At 44.1% G+C, this 24,559-nt stretch overlaps 1 protein-coding gene across 3 annotated transcripts in view; it reads left to right on the forward strand.

Annotated features, from left to right (window-relative positions):
• ASAP1 (ArfGAP with SH3 domain, ankyrin repeat and PH domain 1) overlaps positions 1-10,433 on the forward strand; it is a gene marked incomplete at both ends in the record, with an annotated part of 116,959 nt that extends 106,526 nt beyond the window's left edge. For all 3 annotated transcript variants that reach the window (XM_079533674.1, XM_079533675.1, XM_079533676.1), the window contains 5 exons: positions 170-236; positions 2,717-2,775; positions 3,706-4,205; positions 8,145-8,267; positions 10,359-10,433. In XM_079533674.1, coding sequence (XP_079389800.1) covers positions 170-236; positions 2,717-2,775; positions 3,706-4,205; positions 8,145-8,267; positions 10,359-10,433 — 824 coding nt within the window. The remainder of the gene's footprint in view (positions 1-169; positions 237-2,716; positions 2,776-3,705; positions 4,206-8,144; positions 8,268-10,358) is intronic.
• Positions 10,434-24,559: the final 14,126 nt, after the last annotated feature.

Raw genomic sequence — 24,559 nt, forward strand, 5'->3', positions numbered from 1 at the left:
TCAGTTACAAAGTTGTTAGTGAAGAATGATCTTTAAAATCTTCAGACATGTCATGTAGGGTGCACTTGAAAGGCTGTGGACTTAGCACACCTTCTGCTGATGATATTTCAGTTACCATAATGTTCAGTTACCCTAATGTTCATTTTTTTTAATTGTTTTTTCATTCCAGGTAATGATTTGGGCCCACCTTCAACTAAGGCTGCAAACAAGTTTGAGGGGATGTCACAGCAGTCAAGGTAAAAGTCTGTATATGTGAAAGTGAAGGTGAAAACTTATTTAGATGTGACTAATTTGTGAATTAGAAAAAATTGCCCTTCATATGAAGAAAAACTCTAGCGAAGTTTCTTCATTAGTTTCCTGCGTGTATTACTGCTGTACAAATATTCTGGCTTCACTGATCCTCCTATGCTTCATTTATAGCTTTCCATGCACAATTCCTACTTTGAACAGGTTGGACAAAATGATTTGTACCAGAATCTGCCTGGGCTCCTACAGAAGTCAGGTCTGAGCTAGAGAATGCTATCTCACACTTCTGTCCAGCAAGACAGAAGTTTAATTTTCATGCCTCCTGGCATTTCATTTTAGCTACTTTAATGAGAAATCTGTAACTGCAGGGAAACAAAACATTTCAGATTCAATTTTGGCATAGCTATCCATAGAAGCTAGTTCTGTAGCAGAGAACTAGGCAGGCAGTTCCAAAGTCCTTAGGTTCAGTGCAAGGTAATGGTGATAAACATGCCTCAAGCAACATGGTGGTGTACCTGTCTGACCATGTGCATGTGTGAGATCAGGGCATAACTGGAGGTGGATGCAAATCACACGTGTACGGAGCTTCTGGACATCCTCAGTGTGTGCTTCGCTTTGTCTGCAGAGGCTGTGGGTGCGTTCCTGGTGGCACAGCTGGTTTGCCTCATCTGAATCCATTCCAGTATCATTTGGTATAGAAAGAAAAAGGTGGTGATGTTCTGTGCCACAGAGCTGCTGCCATACTTGACATTTACAAGTGAAGAAAAAATGTGCAAATCTGATTCTTGATGGTAGTAGTGAAAAGCCTGGGTAATTATATATTAAAGATTCAGTTTGGCTGTTCTTCCAGTTTTATGTCATGATGCATTTTAACTTCTAAAAAAAAGCACAGAGATTAAGCTTTAGTGTTTCATAATACTCATGTTGAAAAGTTAACTTCAGAGAAAAATAGTACTGGAATCAGGGCTGCTGATACAGCAGAACACTCTCTCCTTTGAACATATTCTGACAAGCTCATCACTTTTTTCCTTATTTTTTGAGTAATTTTTCAGAAATAATACTTTTTTTTTACTCACTGAGTTTTCATGCCTTGATTCTCCCTATTTGTAACTTTTTAAGATGGTTGGTATGAACCTAAATATCTCCCCAAGAAGCAGAGCTAATAATCATCACCTGTGCTTTAAGAGCCTCCCAGTGAGAAGAACTGGAGTTCCCTTAGCAAAACATTCAGAAAGCTGGGAGTCCAAAGGCACAAATCTCCTCAGAACTGTAATTCATGAAAGCAGAATAACCTACCATCGTTTTCTCTTTTATGTGGCGTGGTTAAATGGTGCCAGGCCAGATGGTAGTTCAGGATTAAATTGAGTTAAGGAAGCAAGTATCTTATGAGATTGCTTGTTTGAGGAAACAGATGTCACTCTTGTGCCGAACATTTTCAACAAATAGCTTATTTTCTTAATGATCAGTTCTTTCGAGCTTTAAAATGAAATTTTAGAATAAGTAGAACTCTTGTGGAGCCTCTTTCTTACTGAGTACAGAAAGTAAAATGAATTGCAACCATTTATACGTATTTGTAACTGATATTTTCAAAGCCTCTTAGATTAAGCTTAAGATAAAGTAGTGTGTGTCCAAAGGAGAGCTACCTGTGACAGGCATTGACCCACCTGTTGGCAACAAATTATGGCAGTACTATTCAGTATCTAATTAATGCATTAAAATGCGCTTTTTGGAGATATGCAAATTAACCAAATTAAAATTGGATTTTTACTAGAAGATTCCAAGCTGTCTTTCAAGATGTGGTCATCTTATAAACATCATCTCTGTGTTTCTTACTCTATAGTGCAAGAATGGTTCCAAAATACTCCTGTCTTATTTGTGTTGTTGTGTACCATGGTGAATAGCTTATCCTACTGTAACACAGCTTAACAGGGTGAAGCATGTTGCTTGCCACAGCTGTTTGTGTTTCCCCTGGAGCAGCAGAAACTCTGTCTCCTGATGCAGTTGCAGACTGTGTGTTGTAAAACTCATATGAGGCAACGGCTCAATCCTGGAAAACTTCAAACCCTTGGCATAAAAGCCAGAGGATGTTTTGAATGATTCGGGGTAGTTATCTTAATTTTTAAAGAGCAGAATTTCTTTTAAGTTCAGGATCTGCCCACTGAGCTGGTCTTTCAGCTTCATCCATTTTCGGAGTATGTTTTTGCACACAGTTCACTTTGCAGAATGAAAGCTGTTGTGGGGTTCGTGTATCTCTTTCTGTTTGAAAAAATGGTCCGTTCTTACAGGAGCATTGAGTTTTTTTACATTGAGCATTGAGGGCTTGATGCACAGACTAGATGATAAGTTGATTACGCAAAAGAAACAAATGCGGATTTCTCTAAATTATGGATGTGTAGAGGAAAAAAAAAAGGAAAGGAAAGGTACGCTTAGTAACAACTGTAAGCACTAACAACCACATCTGTTGATTTAGCACTGGGACTGCAAAGACTGCACTTGGCCCTAGAGTTCTTCCCAAACTACCTCAGAAAGGTAAGTGATTTCTTTTTTTGGGGTGTTTTCATAATTCTCCTTAAGTGCATGAGAGAATAAATACTTTGTTTTCAGCAGGTTTCATTTTTAAATTACCACAAACGGTGACACTTCAGCAAAACTGAAAGAATTTTTGAAATCAGGAGACTTTTTAATTAAACTAAAAAGGAGTGAGACCTACAGAATGTAGTGAAGGGGGAAAAAAAAAAAAAAAGTAATAGAAGTTGAAAGAGAACTCATGAGGCCATCTGGTCCAATCCGCCCCTCAGAACAGGGCTATCTTAGTAATCGTGTTTTGGAAGTCTTGGTGGATAACCTCTCTGGGCTCCTGTTTCATCTCTGACCAATCTCATTGGTAATTTTTTTTTCTTGATAACCACGTGTCCAATTTTTTAATATCTTTAAATTGTGTCCATCGTCATGTTCAGGAAACAGGCTTGTACTTTTGACAGTACTCGATTCCTTTCAAGTAGTTAGATGCTTACTTAAATATATTAGTGACTTGCTGAGACCATCATCCCTCCTCAGTGGTCTTTTATTTTTAGAAATGGCTTTAGCCTCTCTTAAATAAAACCTGCCTTATGAGTTCAAAGGCTTTTTGCATTTCATCATCAGTAGACTACAAAATAGTAAGCAGACCTGCATACACATACGAGTTCACTTCGTTTCCTCCTCAAGATTTTACAGATACCGATACTGAGTTCAATTGTGTGTACGTAAAAGTAACCGGCATTCGCGAGAATTTTCAGTCACGTCGATGGGCTCATTAGGCTTTTCTGTAAAATGCATCTTTTCTTAGTTCGTTATGTTTGTTCAGTCTAAAAAGCAATCACACTGTTTCACCCTCGGCAGCTTGTCTTTGAATTGATGTGTCTCAGTGCTGTAATGTTTAAAGGAGGTTGTGAATAAACTTCTTTCTTTTTGTTTTAGTGGCACTAAGAAAAATAGAAACCAGTCATCATCTTTCAATAGATAAATCCAATCAGCACACGGAAATGTTTAAGCCCTCGCTGTCCATCGATATACCACAGAAACCACAACCTGGAGATCTGCCCCCGAAGCCTCTGCCTCTGGAACTAACTCAGAAGCCTCAAGTAGGAGATTTACCCCCAAAGCCTGGAGAACTGCCCCCCAAACCTCAGCTAGGAGACTTGCCACCAAAACCGCAACTTGGAGACTTACCTCCAAAGCCGCAAATAAAGGACCTTCCTCCAAAACCTCAGCTGGGAGAGCTGTTGGCTAAAACACAAGGTGGAGAAGCATCACCAAAGCCTCAGCCCTCAGAGGCAAATCAGAAATCTCACTCCTTAGATCTTTCTCCAAACGTACAATCTAGAGACACCGTCCAGAAGCAAGCATCTGAAGAGTCTAATGACGTAACACACACCCTGCCAGAAACCCCTGTGCCGCTTCCCAGGAAGATAAATATGGTACGTATTATTGCAGCTACTTCAACATTTCCATGCAAGGCTTTGAAGTTACTCTAGGACTGTCTGTGCAAAAAAGAAGCCCTTGAGCTGTGCGAACAAAACAGTAATGTTATGGGCTAGGACGGGGAACTTTGTTCTTTCTGTACATCCAAGTAGCTTCAGCAAATACTTGGTGTTTACAAGACCTCTAGCCTGCTGACACAAGGACATAACGCCAAATGATAGTCTTGGGGGAATGCTGGTGTGTTTGAATTTACCAGAATATTTGGCCATCTTTGTGTATGCCAGTCATACTTCTGAATTAATAGGCGTTTTCCTCTCTTGACTTTGTTGCTTTATAGATTACTAGAATATTTGTTTGATTCTATTTTAGTGTTAGGAAAGGGTGCTAGCTCCTATTACTGCTAACCTGCTGGTCAGTAGGTAAAAATGTAGATTCTAGGTCAACTGTGACAAATGGGTGAACATTCCTGTCCTGAATATTTAATGCTGGTGTACTTAAGTAGTTGGCAAAGGTTTGGATATATTGTTTGATTGGCAAAATTAATGTTGCTGTGTGTTGTGTAGTAACAGAGCTGGGAATATAACTAGACTCCAAGTCTACTTGTTCAATCCCCAGTTCATCTAGCTATTTATCTTGTGAGCCAGTGTAATTTCCATCCAATAGCGGTTTCTTCATGCATATGTATATTGAAATCATTTTATGAAACTCCAGAGTGCTCTCAGGATTTCTCATCATTAAGAATACATCAAAAAGGAGATGTTTTTGCTTGTCAAATTGGCTATGCAAAGCACTTATGTGAAAGGAAATGTGACTTCCGTTCTGGTAGTGAAAGCAAAGGGTGAGTTTCTCCTTTCTTGTGCTTGTCTGAGAAAGAACACTTTCTGCAGAGCCATTATTCTGCTTGGCTTCTGTGATTGACTCCTCTGTATGTTCGTATTGGAACAGAGAATGAGAGTTGTTGCTTGAATTTCCTGATTGTTGTAGAGATTGGGTGAAAGAAAGCATGAAGATCAAAAGGTGTCTGCAACTGCAATTTTTTATGTACTTGAATATAAGGAAGCAAATGACACTGGGCATTCTCAGCTATTGCTCCCTTCTGACTGAGTGAAAGAGAGCAAACAGCGGATTTTGTTTTTTTTTTTTTATATTCTTTAAACTCTTCCCCTATTTTGTGCAGAAAAATCATGAGTAAAAATTCATTGAGCCACTTTCGTATATGCAGCAAATTAAATAATTTCACAGCTTGGAAAAAGTGATCAAAATTATGATGTATCCATGATAATTATTGCAATTTTTTTACATATCATTGTGTGCACGCTTGTTTGCTGCAATCTTCTCAAGCAGTAATGTGAAGGTGTTCATCTTAAACGTGTTGTGTTTGCACTTTTAGCCTGTCGCTGTGTCCTCTCAGCACAAGCTGATGAAATGCTGTGTCACAATGCATTAAGCACTGTGACAACAGCCAGCATTGCCTGCAGTACTGCAGGCTTGATTTTGATAGCCACTGGAAAAAGAAAGAAAGAAAGAAAAAAGGAAAAAAAAATGGCATAAATTCCTGCACTAGAATTTGTAGGTCAGTTACCTAAAATTATTAGGTATAAGTATTAGTACTGGTATGGTGGGGTGTGTGTGTGTGTGTGTGTGTGTGTGTGTGTGTGTGTGTGTGTGTGTGTGTGTACATATATATACATACTGGTCCTGTATAGGGAATTCAAAGGATATTTTTGTAGAAATTGATTCCAAGAGCTTGTGAAATGTCACTGAACACCTGAGTGGGTTTTTTTTTCACAGAATAGTAGGGGTTGGAAGGGACTATGAAAGAGATAAAATACTTCTTTTTAAACACTGAGCATAAATAGGAATGTGGAGGGATTGTTTAAAAACCACAGCAACTGACTATTGTTTGGTCTTGGACAAAAAATGTGCTGTTGAATGGGTGCTAATATTTAGATGCAAAATTCTGAGGGATTTTTTGTTATTACTTCTGTGAGTTTGTTTACAATTCCAAATGAGATGTTCTGTATTTGCTTTCATTTTACTTTTTACACACCAGTGCCCCAGCTTCTATTCTGGTAAACCTATACTTCCTTCAGCCTCATCCTTCTGTGAACCTTTCCAAGGTTAATAGCAGCCCAGGCTTGAGTTCTCCTTTCTCCTAGGTGAAAGAGACAGAATATTAAACCTTCATCTGTGGCACTAATTGGAGCCAAGAGGAACTGCAGGCATTTTTTGTGCTCTTACGAGCTGAGTTGCCTACGGTCCTCCAAGATTAGGTTAGAGGAATATTACTTTCTTCATACTCCTGACTGCAGGAAAACTTCTGTGAGGCAGAAGTTGTTTCCCTTCATCGCTGGAGCATCGACTGGAAGTTCTCTTAGTTTGCAAAGCTTCTCTGGAGTTGAAAGCAGGGACTGGTTCCAAGCATCCATATTAATATTGCATTCCAGTCCCTTGTGATAGTTGAGATTTTTGTTCACATTATCTGAATTTGTTTTAAAAAAAAAAAAAAGAAAGGAAAAAAAGAAGAAGAAAGCATTCTTTGAAGTAACTTGCTGCAGTAAATCCTTGCTGGGGAAAAAAAAAAAAAAGGACGAAAAAAAGTCCTTTGATCTCATACAAATTTCACCTAAAGTATTTCTGTTCATTTTGTCTCAATAGTACATTTTTCCCATCTTATGTTGCGTTAACTGCATCGCCCTTACATATATAATTGTTATTTTCTATAACTTGACTTCAATGTGAGTGCTCCTTGCTGCGTGCCTGCTCTGCTGCTGAGCTGCAGGCGCTTTTCTCCTGGAACATGGAGGTGTTTTCAATGGGAAGGTAACAGCGAAGAGAAGACTCCCTAGGAAATTTCCTCTGTCAAGTTACTTCTGGCACAAATCCCTCTAAACCTGCTGACTTTTCCTTCATACCCTCCTGCTTCTCATCTCCTTCTGCTCCTCTTGTTTGTGTTCTTGTTATCTGACTACCTCTGTTCAAAGAGGAACTGTAGTTATTGAAGAAGCACGCAGTATAAAAATACAGGAATATGGGGCAGCAGTGCATTTCAGTGAGTATAAAGTAGCAGCATATTTCACTTAGCGTTGCTTACTTACTCTATTTGGAAATAATTTAAAGCATTTTTCCGGCCATGAGAAACATATGTTTGGGAGGAGTCCATGGCTCAGGCTTTCTTATGTGAATTAGCAGTGTGCAGCAAAATATGAGCTAGAAAACACTTGGATGCAGAATAGCGGAGTTGCGAGAATTTTGTGATGACAAATCATAATAAATAGTGTACTGCCATCTGAAGTTAAGAATTATTTAGTAAGAAATGGCTAACACTCTGGACTGAAAGTCATTCAGAAAATAATTTCCTGATACATTTCTATAAGCACATCTGAAATCAAAGAACACTGTATTTTCCTGGTAGATCCCCAAATTGCAAGGAACACTGGGATTTCAATGTGGCATTTTCCTCAGCCTTTACCTCTCTTAATGCTCGAAGGAGATTGGATTTCAGTTTGTTCATGTGGTGGTGGTGTTTTTGTTTGTTTGTTTTTTGTTGAGGTTTCGTGTTTGGCTTTTCTTTGTTTAATCATGTATGATGGGAGAAAGAAGGTGGGTGGTGGTGGATTGGACTAATGTAAAGACATTATTTAAGCTTTGATGGAGGAGGTATAAGAAACTTAAGCAATGTGATTACTACTGAAGTTTCTTGTGAGTTCTGAATCCTTTAAAAAAAAAAAACAAAACTGGACTTGTATAGATCTTTTCCTTTCACTCTTGTTTTTTAATCCTTGAAGTGGATGTTTTTATTTTATACCTTGACTGAGAAAAAGGAAATTTGGTTGTCTTCTCCTTTTTGTAAAATAGAACTTGAAGGCAGAATTCATATGAAATGTTTCCTGTCTCCTTCATGTCTTCCATCTAAAACTTTGCTGTATTTTTAGGGAAAGAACAAGGTTAGGCGAGTGAAGACAATTTATGACTGCCAGGCAGATAATGATGATGAGCTCACCTTTGTTGAAGGAGAAGTAATTATTGTAACTGGGGAAGAGGACCAAGAGTGGTGGGTATGTATCTTTTGCTTTTATAGTTCCTCATCACTTCTTTACAACTCTTAAAGGAAAGCCTCTTTTTTTTCCAATTTTTTTTTTCCAATTTTTTTTTTCCAATTTTTTTTTTCCAATTTTTTTTTCCAATTTTTTTTTCCAATTTTTTTTTCCAATTTTTTTTTCCAATTTTTTTTTCCAATTTTTTTTTCCAATTTTTTTTTTCCAATTTTTTTTTTCCAATTTTTTTTTTCCAATTTTTTTTTTTCCAATTTTTTTGCTTGTTTATTCAGGGGAGAGGGAAGAGTTTGTATGAACTAATATCCAGCCTTGAAATTCATACTAGAGGAGACACCCTTTTTAGGGTCTTCCTCTTCTGAGGAGTCTGCTAGCCCCATCCTGGCTGGATTTGGCTTCACTGCTGGGTGACAGTAACACATTTGTATTTATGTTCAGGCAGTGATGCGCCTTGGCCTTCCATCAAATAGAGAGATGGTGTCATATCATCCCTCCATTTAGCATGCTTATATGCTTTCCATGCAAAATGAGTTGTGTAATTATCTCCAGCACTGCAGAAATGTTAAGTTATAACTGTAGAGGCTGCTGGGAGTCTGAAAAACTTTGTAATTAGCGCCGTAAGCTGCTGATTTTCTTCCCTAAACGAGCGGCAGTTAATCAACGTTTTTGTCCCTCCTGTGGCATAGTTTTGTATCATAACCATCCCTTCTCTAGACTGCATATTGTGTTTGGTTCTTGAAGTGCAAGCCTCAGGCTTTCTCAGCCCTGCTTGGAGGCTCCAGTCCTCCCTTGACAGTCTGCGTGCTGCCTCCTGCCTCATGCTTCCCTACCTAAGAGCTGTTACTGTGGAAAAACAGACAGATTTAATTCAGATTGGATTAAAACAAATTCTTATTGCAGTGCTGCCTACCAATTCTTAATGTAAGTGCAATGCAACCCTTGCTACTGTGGTCCCAGTTTCCTTCCATTCACCAGCGGGACATTTAAGTGCGGAAAAGCTTTGGCTGAAAAGATGGTATCAGAAGAGCAGCGTGCAGTGAAAAGCTGCTGTATTAGCAACGTTATCCAATCCTTGATTATACTTTCATTAGTTGCTGAATCTGTTTGTGAAGTACCCAGGTATTTTAAAAAGCCACGTGCCTGACAAATTCCGTGAAGTGCTTCAGTTGGAGTGTTTCTGTGAAGGGAAATGAGGGCTGTTGACTCATTTGCTTCAAAAATTTGGCTTTACAAGAGGAAATGGCCAGCCCTGCACGCTTCCCCTTCCCATTCTGTTAGCTCATGGCAGAGGAAGGAGGTACATTATTGTGGAAGTAGTGAGCAGTGCCGCAGCAGGACAAGAGTAGATAGCCAAGTGCAGTGCTGTCAGTTGGACAGTTGTTGATAATAAGGCTTTTTAAAAATGGAAAGTTCATATAGAAAGCGCCATTTTTGTTAGAGATTGCTTGGATATTTCCTTATAAATGGCTGTTATGTGAAGTGCTTAAGATATTGTATGTGGAGGATGCTTAATCAAACAGTGCTGTTATTTGTTGTAAGCACTGGTATGCACATAAATCATTAGAAGTCATAGGAATTGATTGAGGAAAACAGTTGGGTCTGTATCACTTGGAGTGAAATGTTTTCTAGGATTTCTCCTGTCCAGCCATGCAGTTCATCAAAAGTAACTTCACAGCCATAAGCTGACACATGAGATGTTTATGATTTACACAGTTAACTAAGATGAATGGTTTTGAGAGGGGTGTGACCTGTTGCTGCAAGTCAGCCCATGGATGAAAGAAAGTCAGGCTTTTGTTGTGGGGAGATTCTTGAAATGCAGTGGTGTGTGTTGCTTTTGTAGGTTTCTGAATTCAACTGTAGCTGCTTTGTTCTCTTTGGATGCAGTTGCTTTGTCTTATAAGTTTGTAGGATTTTATTTTGTTCACTTACACAAACTCAAATGTTAACTGAGGATGCCTTAAGCTGTCAAAAAACTTGCAGAGTTCCCATGGCATCTGTGCAATTCTGCTGGTTTTGAATAGAGTTAATGCTATCTGTGAATGTTCTGTGCGTGTATGGACACTTATTTGTCTGTTTATTTCTCCTGTGTTGCAGATCGGACACATTGAAGGACAGCCAGAGAGGAAAGGGGTCTTTCCAGTGTCCTTTGTGCACATTCTGTCAGACTAGTGAAAACAAATAAAAATCCCCAAACTTGAGCATTGCACATTCTTCATGCAAGACGGGCTTTTTAGCAAAAGCGAACGCTGCTGCCTCCCTGTAATCCTGTGCACAATTGTATATATAGCTGCTGTTACAAATTAAGAATTCATTTAAGTTTCACCTCATGAGGTTGAGTTATATGTATTGTAAATATACGGTGTTATTCTGCCTTTGCCAGTATTATGGTAGCCTTGGAACCTGGCACGCCTTATTGGGTTTGTTGAAGCCATCCTCGGCATCTAGCACTTACATCTCTGTCTATGCTGTTCAAAATACGTGTGAACTGCCAGCTTTCCAAACATAGGTGATCTCCATCAGCCGTGTAACTGTACAGAAATGACTGTTCCTAATAACTCAGTATTCTCAATATACAATTAGCAGAAAGTTAGAATGAGTGAATGGTTTTGGGCAATTTATAAATCAGTCTGCAGTTTATAAGTGTATGCAGTTTACAGCTATGAAACCCACTTTGTTATTTATTTAATATAGTGCTCAGTTAAGTGTAATTACGAAGACAAATATTCACTGACTTTACAGATAACAGTAATGTTTTATGGTGTGCATACAGCATTTCATGTTTATATTATGTGGACCTATGCCAAACTGTGATTGCAGTTCCCCTGTGATATTACCTCACTATGAAAAGTTACAAAATTATTTCACTCAAAAACTTATTTTAATGAGAATTAGTCATATTGTACTTTAGTAGGTATATGTGAAATTTGCTGGTTTCTTTCACGGAATCCTTAGTAACCAAGGACTTATATAAAACGTTGACTGTTGACATTATGCATGCATTTAGATGCTTACTTGAAACCTGCCTTTGTACAAAAGTAGTACTGTAGTCATATAGCTACATTTGAAGAAAAAAACATTTTAACTTAATTGTTCTTCAGATTAATGTGAGCTTGCAACGTATTTGTTCATAGCTAAATTGGCTCTTTGAAAATGATTTGTGGTTCTTTTTCCTCTGTCTTCAACCTCACTAGAAGTCAGTTATCTGAATAAAATTTCTTACGTGGTGGTATAAGGATAAATTTAAAATATTTTTAATTGCTTTAAAAAGTGGAAGTTAATATGACCTTTTGTGCATTTGATCAGGCCGTTAGGCTATAACTCAGATTACAACTATCGAGTTGTTGTTAGGAGAGTTCACCAAGCAGTAGCTGTAGTAGTTTCAATTCAAAGCACCAGCTAGCAAACATTATTATTACTATTAGAAAGCTAATTTGTAGAAAAATCATTAAAGGCTGCGTTTGACCTGAGGTTTCTTGAAAGTTGATACAAGTTGCATTGCCAGAAAACACTTAAACGTATTACCAAAAATGTTCATTTCCTGTGTTACTTTCAACATTATAATTATTTTTTTTTTTTTACCTTTGAAGCGTAATGCAATTGTGCGTTGTTCCATAGTCTGTCTGTACCCAGTTCCATAACGTTCATATGTAGCTTTGCATTACTTGTGTTAAACGTTACGTTGGCTTCAGCACCTGGCCCTGTTATTTCAAAGCAGGTTGTCTTGGCTGCATGGAAAGGTTTTCATTTCATAAAAGCACATTTCAGGCTTTCTGAGAGCTTTCAGTTTTAATTCAGTTTTACTAGACTGTAGTCAGTGAATATTTAATTCTGTTTGTGGTTAATATGGAAACAAGTAACAGTCCAAACCCCAAATGGAGGAAATGGAAACAAATATATCAGCTGTTAATGGTTTTATCATTCAATGCAAAAGCTTATTAAAAAATAGAAATAAAGAAATTGCACAAGGAGTGAGTGAGCCTGCTGGCATCTAAGCTTCAGTATTACCAGTTCCAGTATTTCAGACTCTACTCTGTTTTCTATGGAAAGGAAGTCAGGATTAGCATTTATTTAGCATTCCATTCTATCCATTAATACAATGTTTTAAGTTGCATTAAAGAACAAAACCTATTCACTTTTGTGGTCAATTGTATTTTTAAATGATCTTGAAATAAACTGATGAAAGCAAACCATATAAAGAAAATCTAGGCATGTAAAATTATGTAGAATCAAATGTCTATTCTTTTCTATGCTCTTTAAAATAGTATACATATGCATTTTATAAACTTAAATGCGTTCCATCGGGAACAATAGTTCTGTTTATTCTGGCTTATTGTGGGTCATAAGAAATCTGAAAATGTATGATATTGACTGAGTTTAAGTACAGTATTATATTTGAACTCAATGAGCCACTGTCTGCAATTTTGTATATGACATAGTATTTGGAAAGTCTAAATCTTTATGGAAAACTAGCTGATAAGGGGCTGGGGGGTGGGCAGGGGAAGGTGCCCCCCGAGGGGGAAGTATGCTCTGCAGATGATGTCTTATTTACTGTTGAACAACAGTTGCTATTTATTTTTTTATTGCATAGTACATCAACATGTACAGAAATCAGATCTGGTTGTGCCACTAGTTAAAATCTTGACTTCTCACTGAATGTTAAGGTAAAACATCAGTACACATGTCTATTCACATGTATTTAATGTGACAGTTTTTCGAGTACTGTATGTGTTAATTTCTACTTTTTTAATATTTAAAATTGCTTTTAAATAAATGTATTCAGTTGATCCCAGATATCTGAACAAGGCCCTTTTGTCAACTGGAATATCGTCCAGGGAGAAAGTCTGGATTCCACGCAGGTAGAACTTCAACACTTGAAATGTTTTTTCTTGAATATAAAGCACCCCTTATATAATGCAATTAAATGTGTTTAACAGTTGTTAAATATGGATGCGGTTGCCTTTATCTGGAAAACTTTACTTGCTGAATTTAGCACCAAAGCACTTTGTCCACGGATTTCCGCATGCTTTTGCTGTGGCTCTGGCAGGCGCTGCGTGAAGCCCGCTGTGCTGGTGTGGCCCTTCAGCTTGGGGGGAGCTGCCCAGCGTGGCCCTTGGCTGTGCTGCCTTCTGACTCCGTGGCATGGTTTAGTGATGGAGTTGGAGTGTTACGCTAATGGTAGGACTTGATGATCTTAAGGGTTTTTTGCAATATAAATGATTCTGCCATTCTGCGGTCAGATAACTGGCACTGGGAAATCAGAACGTGATGGGTGCAAATGTCCCCTTCATATATGAAGTTCAGCTTCAGACCTCAGTTTCTTACAGACAACTGAGTGGCTCACTCTTGAGTTTAAAGTTGTTGGAGATGCTTTTATGAGACACTTATGTTAGCCCTACTAAAACACAGACAGAAGCTTTTCAGATCGCTACAGAACACACACAGGACTGCAAGATATTCTCATCTATATAGCTGTAAGCCAAAAATTTTATCTAATACAAACTATTTCAAGTTGTGCTAATGATACTTTCAGGGCTACAGAGAAAATGACTGAAAGTGATTTAGAGCTCAGCCATCTGCTGAGAGAGCGCTCGAGTTTCTTCTTAGAGAAGCTGGCTGCTGTTTGTCAACTTGTCCTTCAGCTCACAGCCCCCTGCACTGCGTTCATGGGACCTGTGAGTTTGGGCTGGTTCTCATCAGCTGGCATTCAAGCAGCACAAAAAAAACAGATAGTGTGTCAGTGCACAGGCTTTGCCTTGTTCCTCTGCGGATCACAGAACAGACCCCAGTGTATGCAGTGAGGCAGGCGTCTGCTTCGGTCTTTTGTAGTGGTGGGGGTGAGGGACAAACAATTAGTGATGGCCATCACATCTGCCAGTCTCACTAGAGCAGAGGAGCAACTATTCAATGGTGTGCTGTCCTGCCTGACAGCTGAGTGTTTGGAATAAGCTGCAGACTTACCTGGGACTTGAAATCCAGTTAGCGCAGCTGTGCAGTTCCTGCCTGTCTGCTCTTGGTTCAGGCATTGTGTGGCTAGAAACCTCCTCTCCCTTTTTAACCCTTGTTACTTCGTGCTAACGATCCTTTGCTTGTTACTTGTGTGTAGACCCTTTTCTTCTTGCACTTTTCCCCGAGGCCTGAAGGTGTTTCAGTTACCACCAAAAATTCAGAAATCTGATTTTCTTTTGTAGTCATATTGTGTAAATGATTCACCCTTGAGCACTCAAGGCTGCCCTAGAATGGCTGCAAGCAGGCATTACTTCAATATATCTACCTCAGTCCACACGGTAGCATTAACCTGGTTGTTTTGGTAACTAATTTCCTCAGCCTGATTCCCAGGAAATACTGTATGGAGAACTTACTACAGCTGTCTGTAAACTTAGAACAACGAGGAGTAGCGTGCTACAGCTTCAAGTCTGAGGCTGTTCTCAAACCCAGCTTAGTAATGGTTTTTGTCCCTCCCTTCCTCCACGTCCGTGCTGAGTGCGCACATGCCCCTGAGCTGGAGGTGGCCAAGCAGTAAGCAAGCTGCAGCTCCTTCCCGAAACTGCCCACCATGTTTCAGCTGAGACATCTTATTGTGGGGAGAAAGGTGTGTAGTGCAACTCGTGGGACATCGTGCTAGAAAGGCAGATTGATGATCCAGGAAGTTCCTTAGTCTTTGTCTTCCTATAAGGAAGTCGAGCAACCTCTGTAGAAAGCCACCAGAGAGGAAATGCTTAAACTGCCTCTATCAAATGCTGAGCTTATGAGGGAATCTTAGCGTCTAGGACAGCAGGAGAGCAAGGAGCTTCCAGCGTTGAGCTTTGCATGAACCGAAGTTGGGGACTTCTAAGACTTCTGCAGTTGATTAGAAGAAATCGAATTGCTTTGTGTGCAGCAGAGGGTAGCTTACAAGAGTAGAAGGGCTGGAGGGAAGGAGTACAAGCATGACCCTGGACCCTTCTGGAAAATCAGGACTCCATCACTGACATGAAGATTAGTGAAAGGGGTGGGCAGTGCTCTTCTGAGCACTGCCTTTAGGTGGGTTGGCGACCCTGCACATAGCAGGGGGGTTGAAACTACATGATCACTGTGGTCCTTTTCAACCCAAGCCATTCTGTGATTATACTCACCTAGAGCTCAACTGCTCTGTGAGCGATGAGAAGTGCAGGTCTGCTGTCTGGGAGAAGCAACAAGACTTTCAGTAGCAGTAACACCAGTCAGACCATCAGAGCAGCTGCTGCAGCTCAGCACCATGAGGGAGCAGAAGGCATCTGAGGTGGTGTGTGAGCTGGGGGCTGTATGGAAGGAGGTGCTGCTGCTGTACACAGCCCACAGTGGGGCTAAGTCATAGAAGTGGCGTCTCTGTCCTTCCACATGACTTCACAGCCTTCAAAACTATTATATGTGAGGCACAGAGCCCAGGTCTACTCCGTACCTGCTTTACTATATGGGGTTCTGTAAACTGCTGCCTCGAGGGTAGGAGTGGAACATTTGCCTTACTTAAAGCTGGATTTTTCTCAGGTTCATCCAGCTCAGCACTGGTGTTCCTGCCAGGTCTGACTGAGTGAGATGCTACCAAGTCCAGTAGAAAAGCCTCTCCTGTCCTTTCTCCCTGCCTGCATGCAGAGGAAATGGCTCAAAAGCGGAATAAATTTTGGGGTGAAAGAACCCCTCTACTTCAACACATCTGTCACAACAGACCTTCCTAAAAAGTCTGTAACTCTGCTTCTAGCCTTGTTGTTGCCTTTCAATCTGCTGTGGACGATATTCAGGATTTGTAGCCATTGTGGACATTTCCATGTGAGAGCCACGTCCCACAGCGCAAAGCCTTGCTGAAGCTGCCAGGCAAGAGAGCCCTTTGCAAACTGCTGCCAGTAAAGCCAGGCAGAAAAACGCCATTTAAAGAAATTACCTTAAGAGGCGTTAGCCCCTCTAATCCCTGTCCCTTTCTGAATTGGATTGGTGGCCCAGGAGAACAACAGCATCTGTTGCTGGAGGGAAAGCTCATGTGCACCCTGAACAGCTGTTCCCGTGGTCAGTGGGGAAAGAGGTGGCTGGCTCCTAGTTGAGTCCTCCCTACTGCAAGCAAGATGCAATCCACAGTTGGCATAAAGCCAAGGAGAAACTGTAAGGTGCCTCAGGAATGTTACAATCACAGAATCGTTAAGTTTGGAAAAGGCCACTAACATCATCTAGCCCAACCACCGCTCCCTCCCCACCATGCCCACTAAACCATGTCTCTCAGTGCCGTGTCTACATGGCTCTTGAGTCATCATCCCTCCAGGGGTAATGATTCCACCACCTCCCTAGGCAGCCTGTTCCAGCACCTCACTACTCTTTAGAGAAGAAATCTTTCCTAACATCCGGTCTGAATCTCCTCTGGCACAACTTGAGGCCACTGCCTTTAGTTCTATACTGTTGTTACCTGGGAGAAGAGGCTGATCCCACCTCACCACAACCTCCTTTCAGGGAGTTGTAGAGAGCAATAAGGTCTCCTCTGAGCCTCCTCTGAACCCCAGTTCTGCCAGCCATCATAGGAGTTGTGCTCCAGACCCTTTACATCTTCAATGCCTTATTTGAATGCACTCTAGGGCCTCAGTCTTTTTTGTAATGAGGAAGCCCAAATCACACACAGCACTCAAGCTGTGGCCTCACAAGAGCTCAGTAAAGGGGAACAATCATCTCCCTGCTCATGCTGGCTGCACTATTTCTGATACAAGCCAGGATGCCATTGGCCCTCTTGGCTACCAGGGCACACTGCTGGCTCAGTGAGTTCAGCCAGTTGTCAACATCCCCAGGTTCTTTCCCTCTGTGCAGCTTTCCATCTGCTGCGTCCCGAGCCTGTAGCTATGTATGGGATTGTTGTCACTAAAATGAAGTACCTGGTACTTGGTCCTGTTAAAGCTCATACAATCACCCTCAACCCATCCATCCAGCCTGTCCAGATCTTGATCCATTCTATCCGCATCAAAACGCCTGAGCAGCTCCAGAGACTAAAGGAGCAGTCTGGGTTTGAAGGAAGAGTTCAGCTTTGGTTAAGTTTTGATAGGTGAGGAGGATCAGGCTCAAAGACATCACTGAGGTGCTTCATGGGCCAGCACAGCTGGTAGGTACTGGATGGCTTTGCTTGCCTCCACATTCAGTGCTGCTCCAGAGCTGCCGGCTGCCCTGGTGTTCTCTGGAGCAGCGGGACAAGGCTGGGACCGAGCCCAGCGTCCTGGCTGGGAAGCCGAGCAGCCTCATGGCGACGCGTTCAGGTCAGGGCTTTGGGGCCGCGCCCCAGCCCGGGCACCTCAGGCCCCTCAGGCCCTGCCTCCTCCCGGCCCCATTTCAGCGCCTTTCCTAGGAGCAGCTCCGGGCCGAGGTGCCGCCGCAGGACCTCTGCGGCACGGAGCGGCTCCCGGGGAGACCCGCTGCCCCACGGCTGCGACGCGGCCCCGAGGACCGAGCCGCCCGCTGAGGCCGCGCCCCATCCGGGCGCTCGCGTCGCCCATCGTGCCGGGGGGCTTCGCAGTCCCTCCTCGCCGGGCCGAGGCAGGTGCGAGGGCGGCGGGGAAGCGGGCCGGGCGGCGGAGCGAGGTGCCGGGACCTCCTCTTCCTCCCCCCCGCACCGCTTCCTTTTATAGCGATGCGGCACGGCGCTCGCAGCCCGCCGCCGGCAGCCAACCTGTGGCAGTGACGCCGGCAGCCGAGGCGGAAGGCCGGGCTGCGAGCTGGGCTGCCCCGCTCCAGGTAGGCACCGGCCGCGGGCTGAGGGGAGCGGCCCTCGGGGGGCGCCGAGGGACGGGGCGGGGGGCTGTGCTCCGCGGGGGGCTGTGCGAGCGGGTCCGCCGTTCCCCGGGCGTCGTGGGGCGCCGAGCCTTCCGTTGCGGTGAGTGCCGGGCGGCCGCGAGGCCGCGCCGAGGGGCTCGTGTGCGTGAGGGGCAGAGCGCGGGGCTGAGCCCGCGGCGGCCGCGCGTCGGAAGGGACAAACTCCGGCCCGGCAGCCCCACCGTTCCCAGGCGTTAGGAAGCCAAGCGTGTGCTGCGGCGGAGCGGCACCGAGCCGCGCTGCGCGGCGCTGGGAGGAGGCCACGGTGTGGTGGCCCATCCTGCACCTGCGATGGATGCCGGGTGGGCTCCGAGCGGCGGCCGTGGCCTCGTTTGGCTGCCGATGCGTCGGGTTCGGTTATGCCTTTCTGCGGGGCGGGGGCCGGGCTGCGGGCTTCGCGGTCGCCGTCGTTCATGCAAATGTCGCACCTGTCGCCCAGCGCGGAGCCGGGCTGAGGGGATCCGCGGCGGGGACGCGGCGCCCCCCGGTCCGGTGCGCGGCGGGAGCGGGGCTGTGCGAAAACCGCCCCCGCTCGTAGGAAATGGTGGCGTTTCAAAAGGGTTCGTGGTGAAATCGAGAGGAAGCGGCACAAAGCAGCCCCCAACCCGTGACTCTAACCGGCTGCGGGGCGCCGAGCTGCAGCACCCCCCCGTTATTCAGAAATCTCTGATGAGCGAATCGTTCTTTCACGTAGACGACCCCAGAAAAGCGCAGGGGTGCGGCCGACGAGGTGCTTCCTTCGGCGGGTGGCTACAGCGGGAAAGACGCTGCCTTTTCACCCGAAACCCGAACCGAGCAGCGTTCTGAAGAGATGTGAGGTTCCATGGGAAGGTCTTTGTTTCAGTGCTTGGCCCAAACCCGCGTTACTGAGAGAACTGGGAGGGTGCTGGGCCCAGAGCCCCGTGCTGCTGGGCACAGAGGAGCTGTGTGGGGCATTGCCTCCTTAACCGAGATCGATAGTGCGGCTTGTTCAGCAAGCAGCATGTACCATGGATTTTCAATAACGTACACAGTGGTGCTTGAGGAGAAAAAATAATTAGGCTTCATTCTGGGGCTCTGAATGTCGCAGCAGCATGAGTAGGTGATGTGCTGAGGGCCTCCTTAACAGCACTTGGGGTATGCATGGCATGGCTGCTCTTTGCTGTTGCTTTTACTCAGAGGTGTCAGGGGCTCACAAGAATAAAGGCTGCTGTTCAGCTGAAACACTTCCTGTGCTTGCTGGGGAAGAACATGAGAATTTTGAAAGCACAAGCTTATTTCCTGTGAAGAACTTCTGCTGAAGTGAGGGGTAGAATCACTTTGGAGGGGCAGCTGTGGGATTCAGACAGCATCATTGGCACCTGGCAAAGGGACCGAGCGCTGCCTGTCCAAACCTGTGCTGGAGAGCACCGTGTGCTCTTGGTTCATCCAGAGCAGGAGGAGAGTTCTTTTCCATCTGCTGCAAACAGCGCTTGGTCAGCACACAGCTGGGCTGCTCTGCAGGCACAAACTAGCTGAGGCTGCATGTCTGCTCCAGAGGGTCTCCTGTCCACCCAAGCAAAGGGTATTCAGGAGTTTAGTCCTACCGTGGTGCTGCTCTTGTAAGCTGAAGGTCATTCCTACAGTGTCTGTCCCTGAGGCTAACTCCATCTGAGATCTATCTTCCTGATCACCTGGTTTAGGTTTTCCTTTAATGCTTACCGTGGCTGTGAACTTGCTTATCAGCTGCATCACTGCAGGCATGCAGAGCTGCAGCCCACCCTGGAGCTGAACCAGGCTTCCAGCCACTGTGCAGCCTCACTCCTTCCAGTGTCTGACAGGAGGCTATAGGAAATAAGGGGATGTGCTCTGTAGCATGGTGTGATAGGACACGGGGGAGTGTTTTACACTAAGAGATGGGACTTTTAGGTTGAACATAAGGAAGAAGTTCTGTTTAATAAGGGTAGTGAAGCACTGAAACAGGTTGCCCGGAGAGGTGGTGGATGCCTCAGTGCCCCATCCCTGGAGATGTTCAAGGTCAGGCTGAATGTGGCACTGAGCACCTGCTCTAGCTATAGGTGTCCCTGTTCAGTGCAGGAGAGTTGGACCAGATGGCCTTTAAGGGTCCCTTCCAACTCAAATGGTTCTGTGATTCTGCAGGAGAGTGGCTGTGGGTGCAGAGGTGTCTTTGGAGCAGCCCAGGTTTCTGCATTGCAGCTGTTGGAGCAGGAATTTCCCACCTGCATCTAGGCTGTGCTTTGTGATGGGTAGGGAGCACACTGCACAGTGCCTGCAGTTGCCCAGCTCTTCAGAACCATTTGTTTTGCCCTGCTCTGTGTGGGTCTGGATGTAGCATGGGTTTTCTTTTGGATCCTGAGCTGTTTCATCATCCGTACACGGTGTATTTTTGAAAACTCTTTCACCCTGTGTTTATTTATTCATGTATTTGTTTGGGATTTTCAATACAGGACACGTGAATTTATTTCCTTAATTTTCTTTCTTTCTGCTCTGGAGATGCTTAGAGGGAGTATATGCATGACCTTGTAGATTGAGGTGGGTTAAATGTAGCAGATAGCTTTGGTTTCCATTCCCAGCATTTTTTTACGTGGCACAGAAGTTTTTCCATCATAAAAAAAAAAAAAAAAAAACAAACATTAAAAAACAAAACAAAACACAAAAATGCTGCTTTTCATATCTGCTTTGCAGAAATGCTGTAAGATCTTCCCCAGGGTATCTAGTGAACAAACTCTTGTTTTCTCAAAGGCCTGCTGGGTGGAAAGGAAGACTGTCAAACCTCCCAACTGCAGTGGTGGAAGAGGAGTTTTATGAGTGTCAGTAGGACAGTCTTTGTCTCAGCCTGAACCGGGGGGGCCCTGTTTCCAATCCTGAGCTCAAACCTCTCGGCTGCAGCTCTATTTAAGAAAAAATCAGAGGCAGTAGATGTAATCTGCACTATGAAAATCTAATCTGTGACCTAATTTGTTGTGATACCATGAAGAACCTGTCAGGAGCAATCACTGTAACCCGCGGAGCAGACGCTGCTTTCCAGGAGCTCTCCGTGTAGCAGCCTTGGAGGCAGCAGTGCCGGGTCGAGCGTGTATGACTGAAATCCTCCACTCCCAAATTTTAGGGTTAATACACAGACAATGCTCAGCTCACTTCTGTTACTCTTTTAAAATGAAAGTGGTGCAGGCAGCCTTCCTGTGTGTGGAACAACCTCTCGTGCAGGCAATCCCTGCAGATCTGACTGCTTTGAGATATGAGGAAGAAAATGAGCTCCAACCAGAGCTGGACAATTCTGTGTGCATGCCATTATTGCTGTTTACCTGGTGGTTGTTCCTTCTGCTCAGCTGTGGCACCCTAGCAGCTGGTTTGGTGGGTGGTTAGAAGTGTGACTTGTGGGACTGACTGCTCACCTTTCATGGGCTGATCTCAGAGATCGTTCTGGGCTGAGGTTTGGCTGTCCCTTTTAGTCCAGTTTGTTATTCTCCAAGGGAGAAAAAAAAAAGAAAACAAAAAAAGAGCTTCTATGGTGTGCTTTCATTTATTTACTAATTTGGTTATTTATGGTTGGCTAGAAAAACTAGTTCACTTTCTGTAATGTTTTGCTTTTCCTTTATTGCATTTCTCGTGAGTATTGCTACAGGTAGCAGCAACAGGATGAGAGGTAATGGCCTCAAGTGGCATTTAGGTTGGATATTAAGAAAAAAATTTTCTCTGAAAGAGAGTTCAAACATTGGCACAGGCTGCCCAGGGAGGTGGTGGAGTCACTGTCCCTGGAGGTATTCAAGAAACATGGAGATGTGGCACTGAGCAGTGATTGAGCAGGCACAGGGATGGGTTGATGGTTGGATGTGATGACCTTAGCAGTCTTTTCCAACCTTGATGGTTCTATGATTCTATTCTGTGATTCTCTGTGTTACTGAAACTGTAGCACTGAAAATCTCGTTCCACAAGGACAAGGAAGGAAGGTTTTACAGGTTGGGAACACGTGAGGAATAGGCTGATATGTTGGAAATGGTGTCCCTAGGTCTGAACGCTGCTCCATCAGACTGGGAGAAATCTTAACTGAGGAACTGCTGCTCTATCAATAACTGACAGCAGAGCTGGGCTTCCTGTTTGATTGTTCTAGAAATAACAGTTCCCTTTTTTAAAAATATTATCTTTAAAGTTCTTTACTTGAAAGTACTAAATTAAAACGTACAGGGGCAGTCCATTGATAACAGCTAAAATTTGTGTCTGTGCTCAGTGAGATGGCATCATTCCACTGGGGCTCGGAGAGCCTCCTGGTTCCTAGCATCCGTTAGACATATGTCTGCGTAGACTACACGTATTTGCATAGTATTTTGTAAGTTCTGTGCCCTTTCACCCATGCTGGGCACTCAGTGCTCATGTTTCAGTGTATTATTTGTTTATTTTTGTTCACTCCAGACTTTTCCCTCCACCCGCTTGCTTCCTCTCCCAAACATTTTGCCCTTATTTTTTCACATACTCTTTATGTGCAGAACTGCTGCCTCTTCAGGTGGGCTCAGCACTTTGCCATCCACTCACTCCTACAGGAGAGGGGAAATGGATCTATGGGTAAGAGGAGGAGCAGAGGCAGGAAGAAGATACCTGCACTTGTCAGGGGGGATCCTTTCCCCACTGCTCAGCCCTGCTGAGGCTGAGGAGTGCTGTGTCCGGTGCTGGCACCTCCAGTATGGGCAAGAGACCTGGATGTACTAAAGGGAGTCCAATGTTGGGTCACCAAGATGGTCAAAGGACTGGAACATCTCTTCTGTGAGGAAAGGCTGAGAAGGCTGGGACTGTTCAGCCTGGAGAAGAGGAGGCTCAGTGAGGTTTCGTCAGTGTCTATAGATATTTGAAAGGAGTCAAGAGACTCCTGACAAAGAAGTCAGAAACAGGTTCTTGTCAGTAGTGCCAGGACAAGAGACAGTGGGCGCAAACTGGAACACAGCAGGTTCCATCAGAGCACAGGGAAGCATTTCCTCACTGTGCAGGTGACAGAGCTCTGGCACAGGTTGCCCAGAGGCCGTGGGGTCTTCTCTTTGGAGAAGACCAAAAGCTGCCTGGATGTGGTCCTGAACACCCTGCTCTGCATGTGCCTGCTTGAGCAAGGGGTAGACCAGATGGACCCAGAGCTCCCTACCAGCCTCAACCACGCTGTAATTTTCGGAAGGTGAGCAGCAGGGAGAGGAGATGTGGGTTGCCTTTGCTCCTCTTGCCCTAAAACAGACCTTGCCCTAAACTGATGGGAAGCAGGACAGGGGGAATGAAAATAATAGAGGAAGGATAGCAGTGTGTGAGTTCACATCACGTGTGTGTGCATGCAGCTGTGGAAGGCAGGGCAGTAGGCTGGCTTGTGTGCAGAATGTGGGAGTGCATGCACCAGCCCCAGGCACCTAGCAGAGTGCAGCCAGGCTGGAGGCCTCACTCCCTTCCTTAGCTCAGCACATTGCAGCTTGATAGCGTGTTTTAATGGGTAATTTTTTTCCATTTCCTTATTTCTAACAAAAGTTTCCCACCTCTCCTTGGACATGACCAATTTCTCAACTATGCAGGGTGCATATAGCAGTTAACAATCCATCAAAAAGAAAAGAAAACCCCATGAAAATAGCATGCCTGTAGGTTTAAATTAGACAAAGGCTAAAATTAGAAGGAACAGGCCTATCTGCGGCTATGCAAATAAGCTGAGAATTAATATTCAGCTGACTGCTGAAGAGGGCAGGCAGAGGTTTGCAGCTTGCACTTCCCTTGGCTTGTCCCTCTTGTGTCCTTGCTGTCTCTCCTCTGCAGAGCACTGGCAGTAGTTAATGGAGAGCTACACAAAAGCTGCTAACACTGTGCCAAAGCGAAGGTTAGCAGTGACTGGTGTTTTGCCACTCCAGTTTATTTGCCTGAGTGCCGTGAATGGATGCACTCACAGGGTCACTCATTGCCAGAGCCCATACGGGGCCTGGCTCTACCTCCCGTTTCCTGGGCGAGAAGCGTCCCCCACACGCTCGCTCTTCTTTCATTTCCCCAGATGTGGTTCACTTTCCACCACTGTAACTGTGTTGCTATTAATGGGGCTGCAGTATAAACCCATTGCTGAAATAATTCACGTTACAAGAATAACTCTCGGTCTGCTTGGTTCCTGGCAGGTTCTCTTTTCACTTTACCTCCTGCCATCATTTTCACTTGCAGCGTGAGCCATCCAAACAGTTTCATTTGCACGGGTTAGGGGGCAATAGACTGGTAGAAAAGAGTGGAAGCTTCCCAGTGGAGGAAAAGATGATAAGAAAAAAGGGATCTTGATTGCTGGGGAGGGAGCTGTAGTGGTGAGGAGGTGGTGAAGTTATTTGGTGCTTCTGGTAGAAGTGACGTATGGCTCTGTGTGTGCGTGTTTGAGTGTTGGGGGGGTTGTGTATAGGCTTGAGGCAGGGAGATCTTGAAACCCAAAGCCAGGAGAGCTGCAGTTAGTCTGCAACTGTATTAATCTGACAGGGCTCAGTGACTGATCTGTGCTGGGGGGCAGCGGGAAGCTGTTGCACAGAGCTGCAAGC

Source organism: Tetrao urogallus (assembly GCF_951394365.1).
Source record: "Tetrao urogallus genome assembly, chromosome: 3".
NCBI lineage: Eukaryota > Metazoa > Chordata > Aves > Galliformes > Phasianidae > Tetrao > Tetrao urogallus.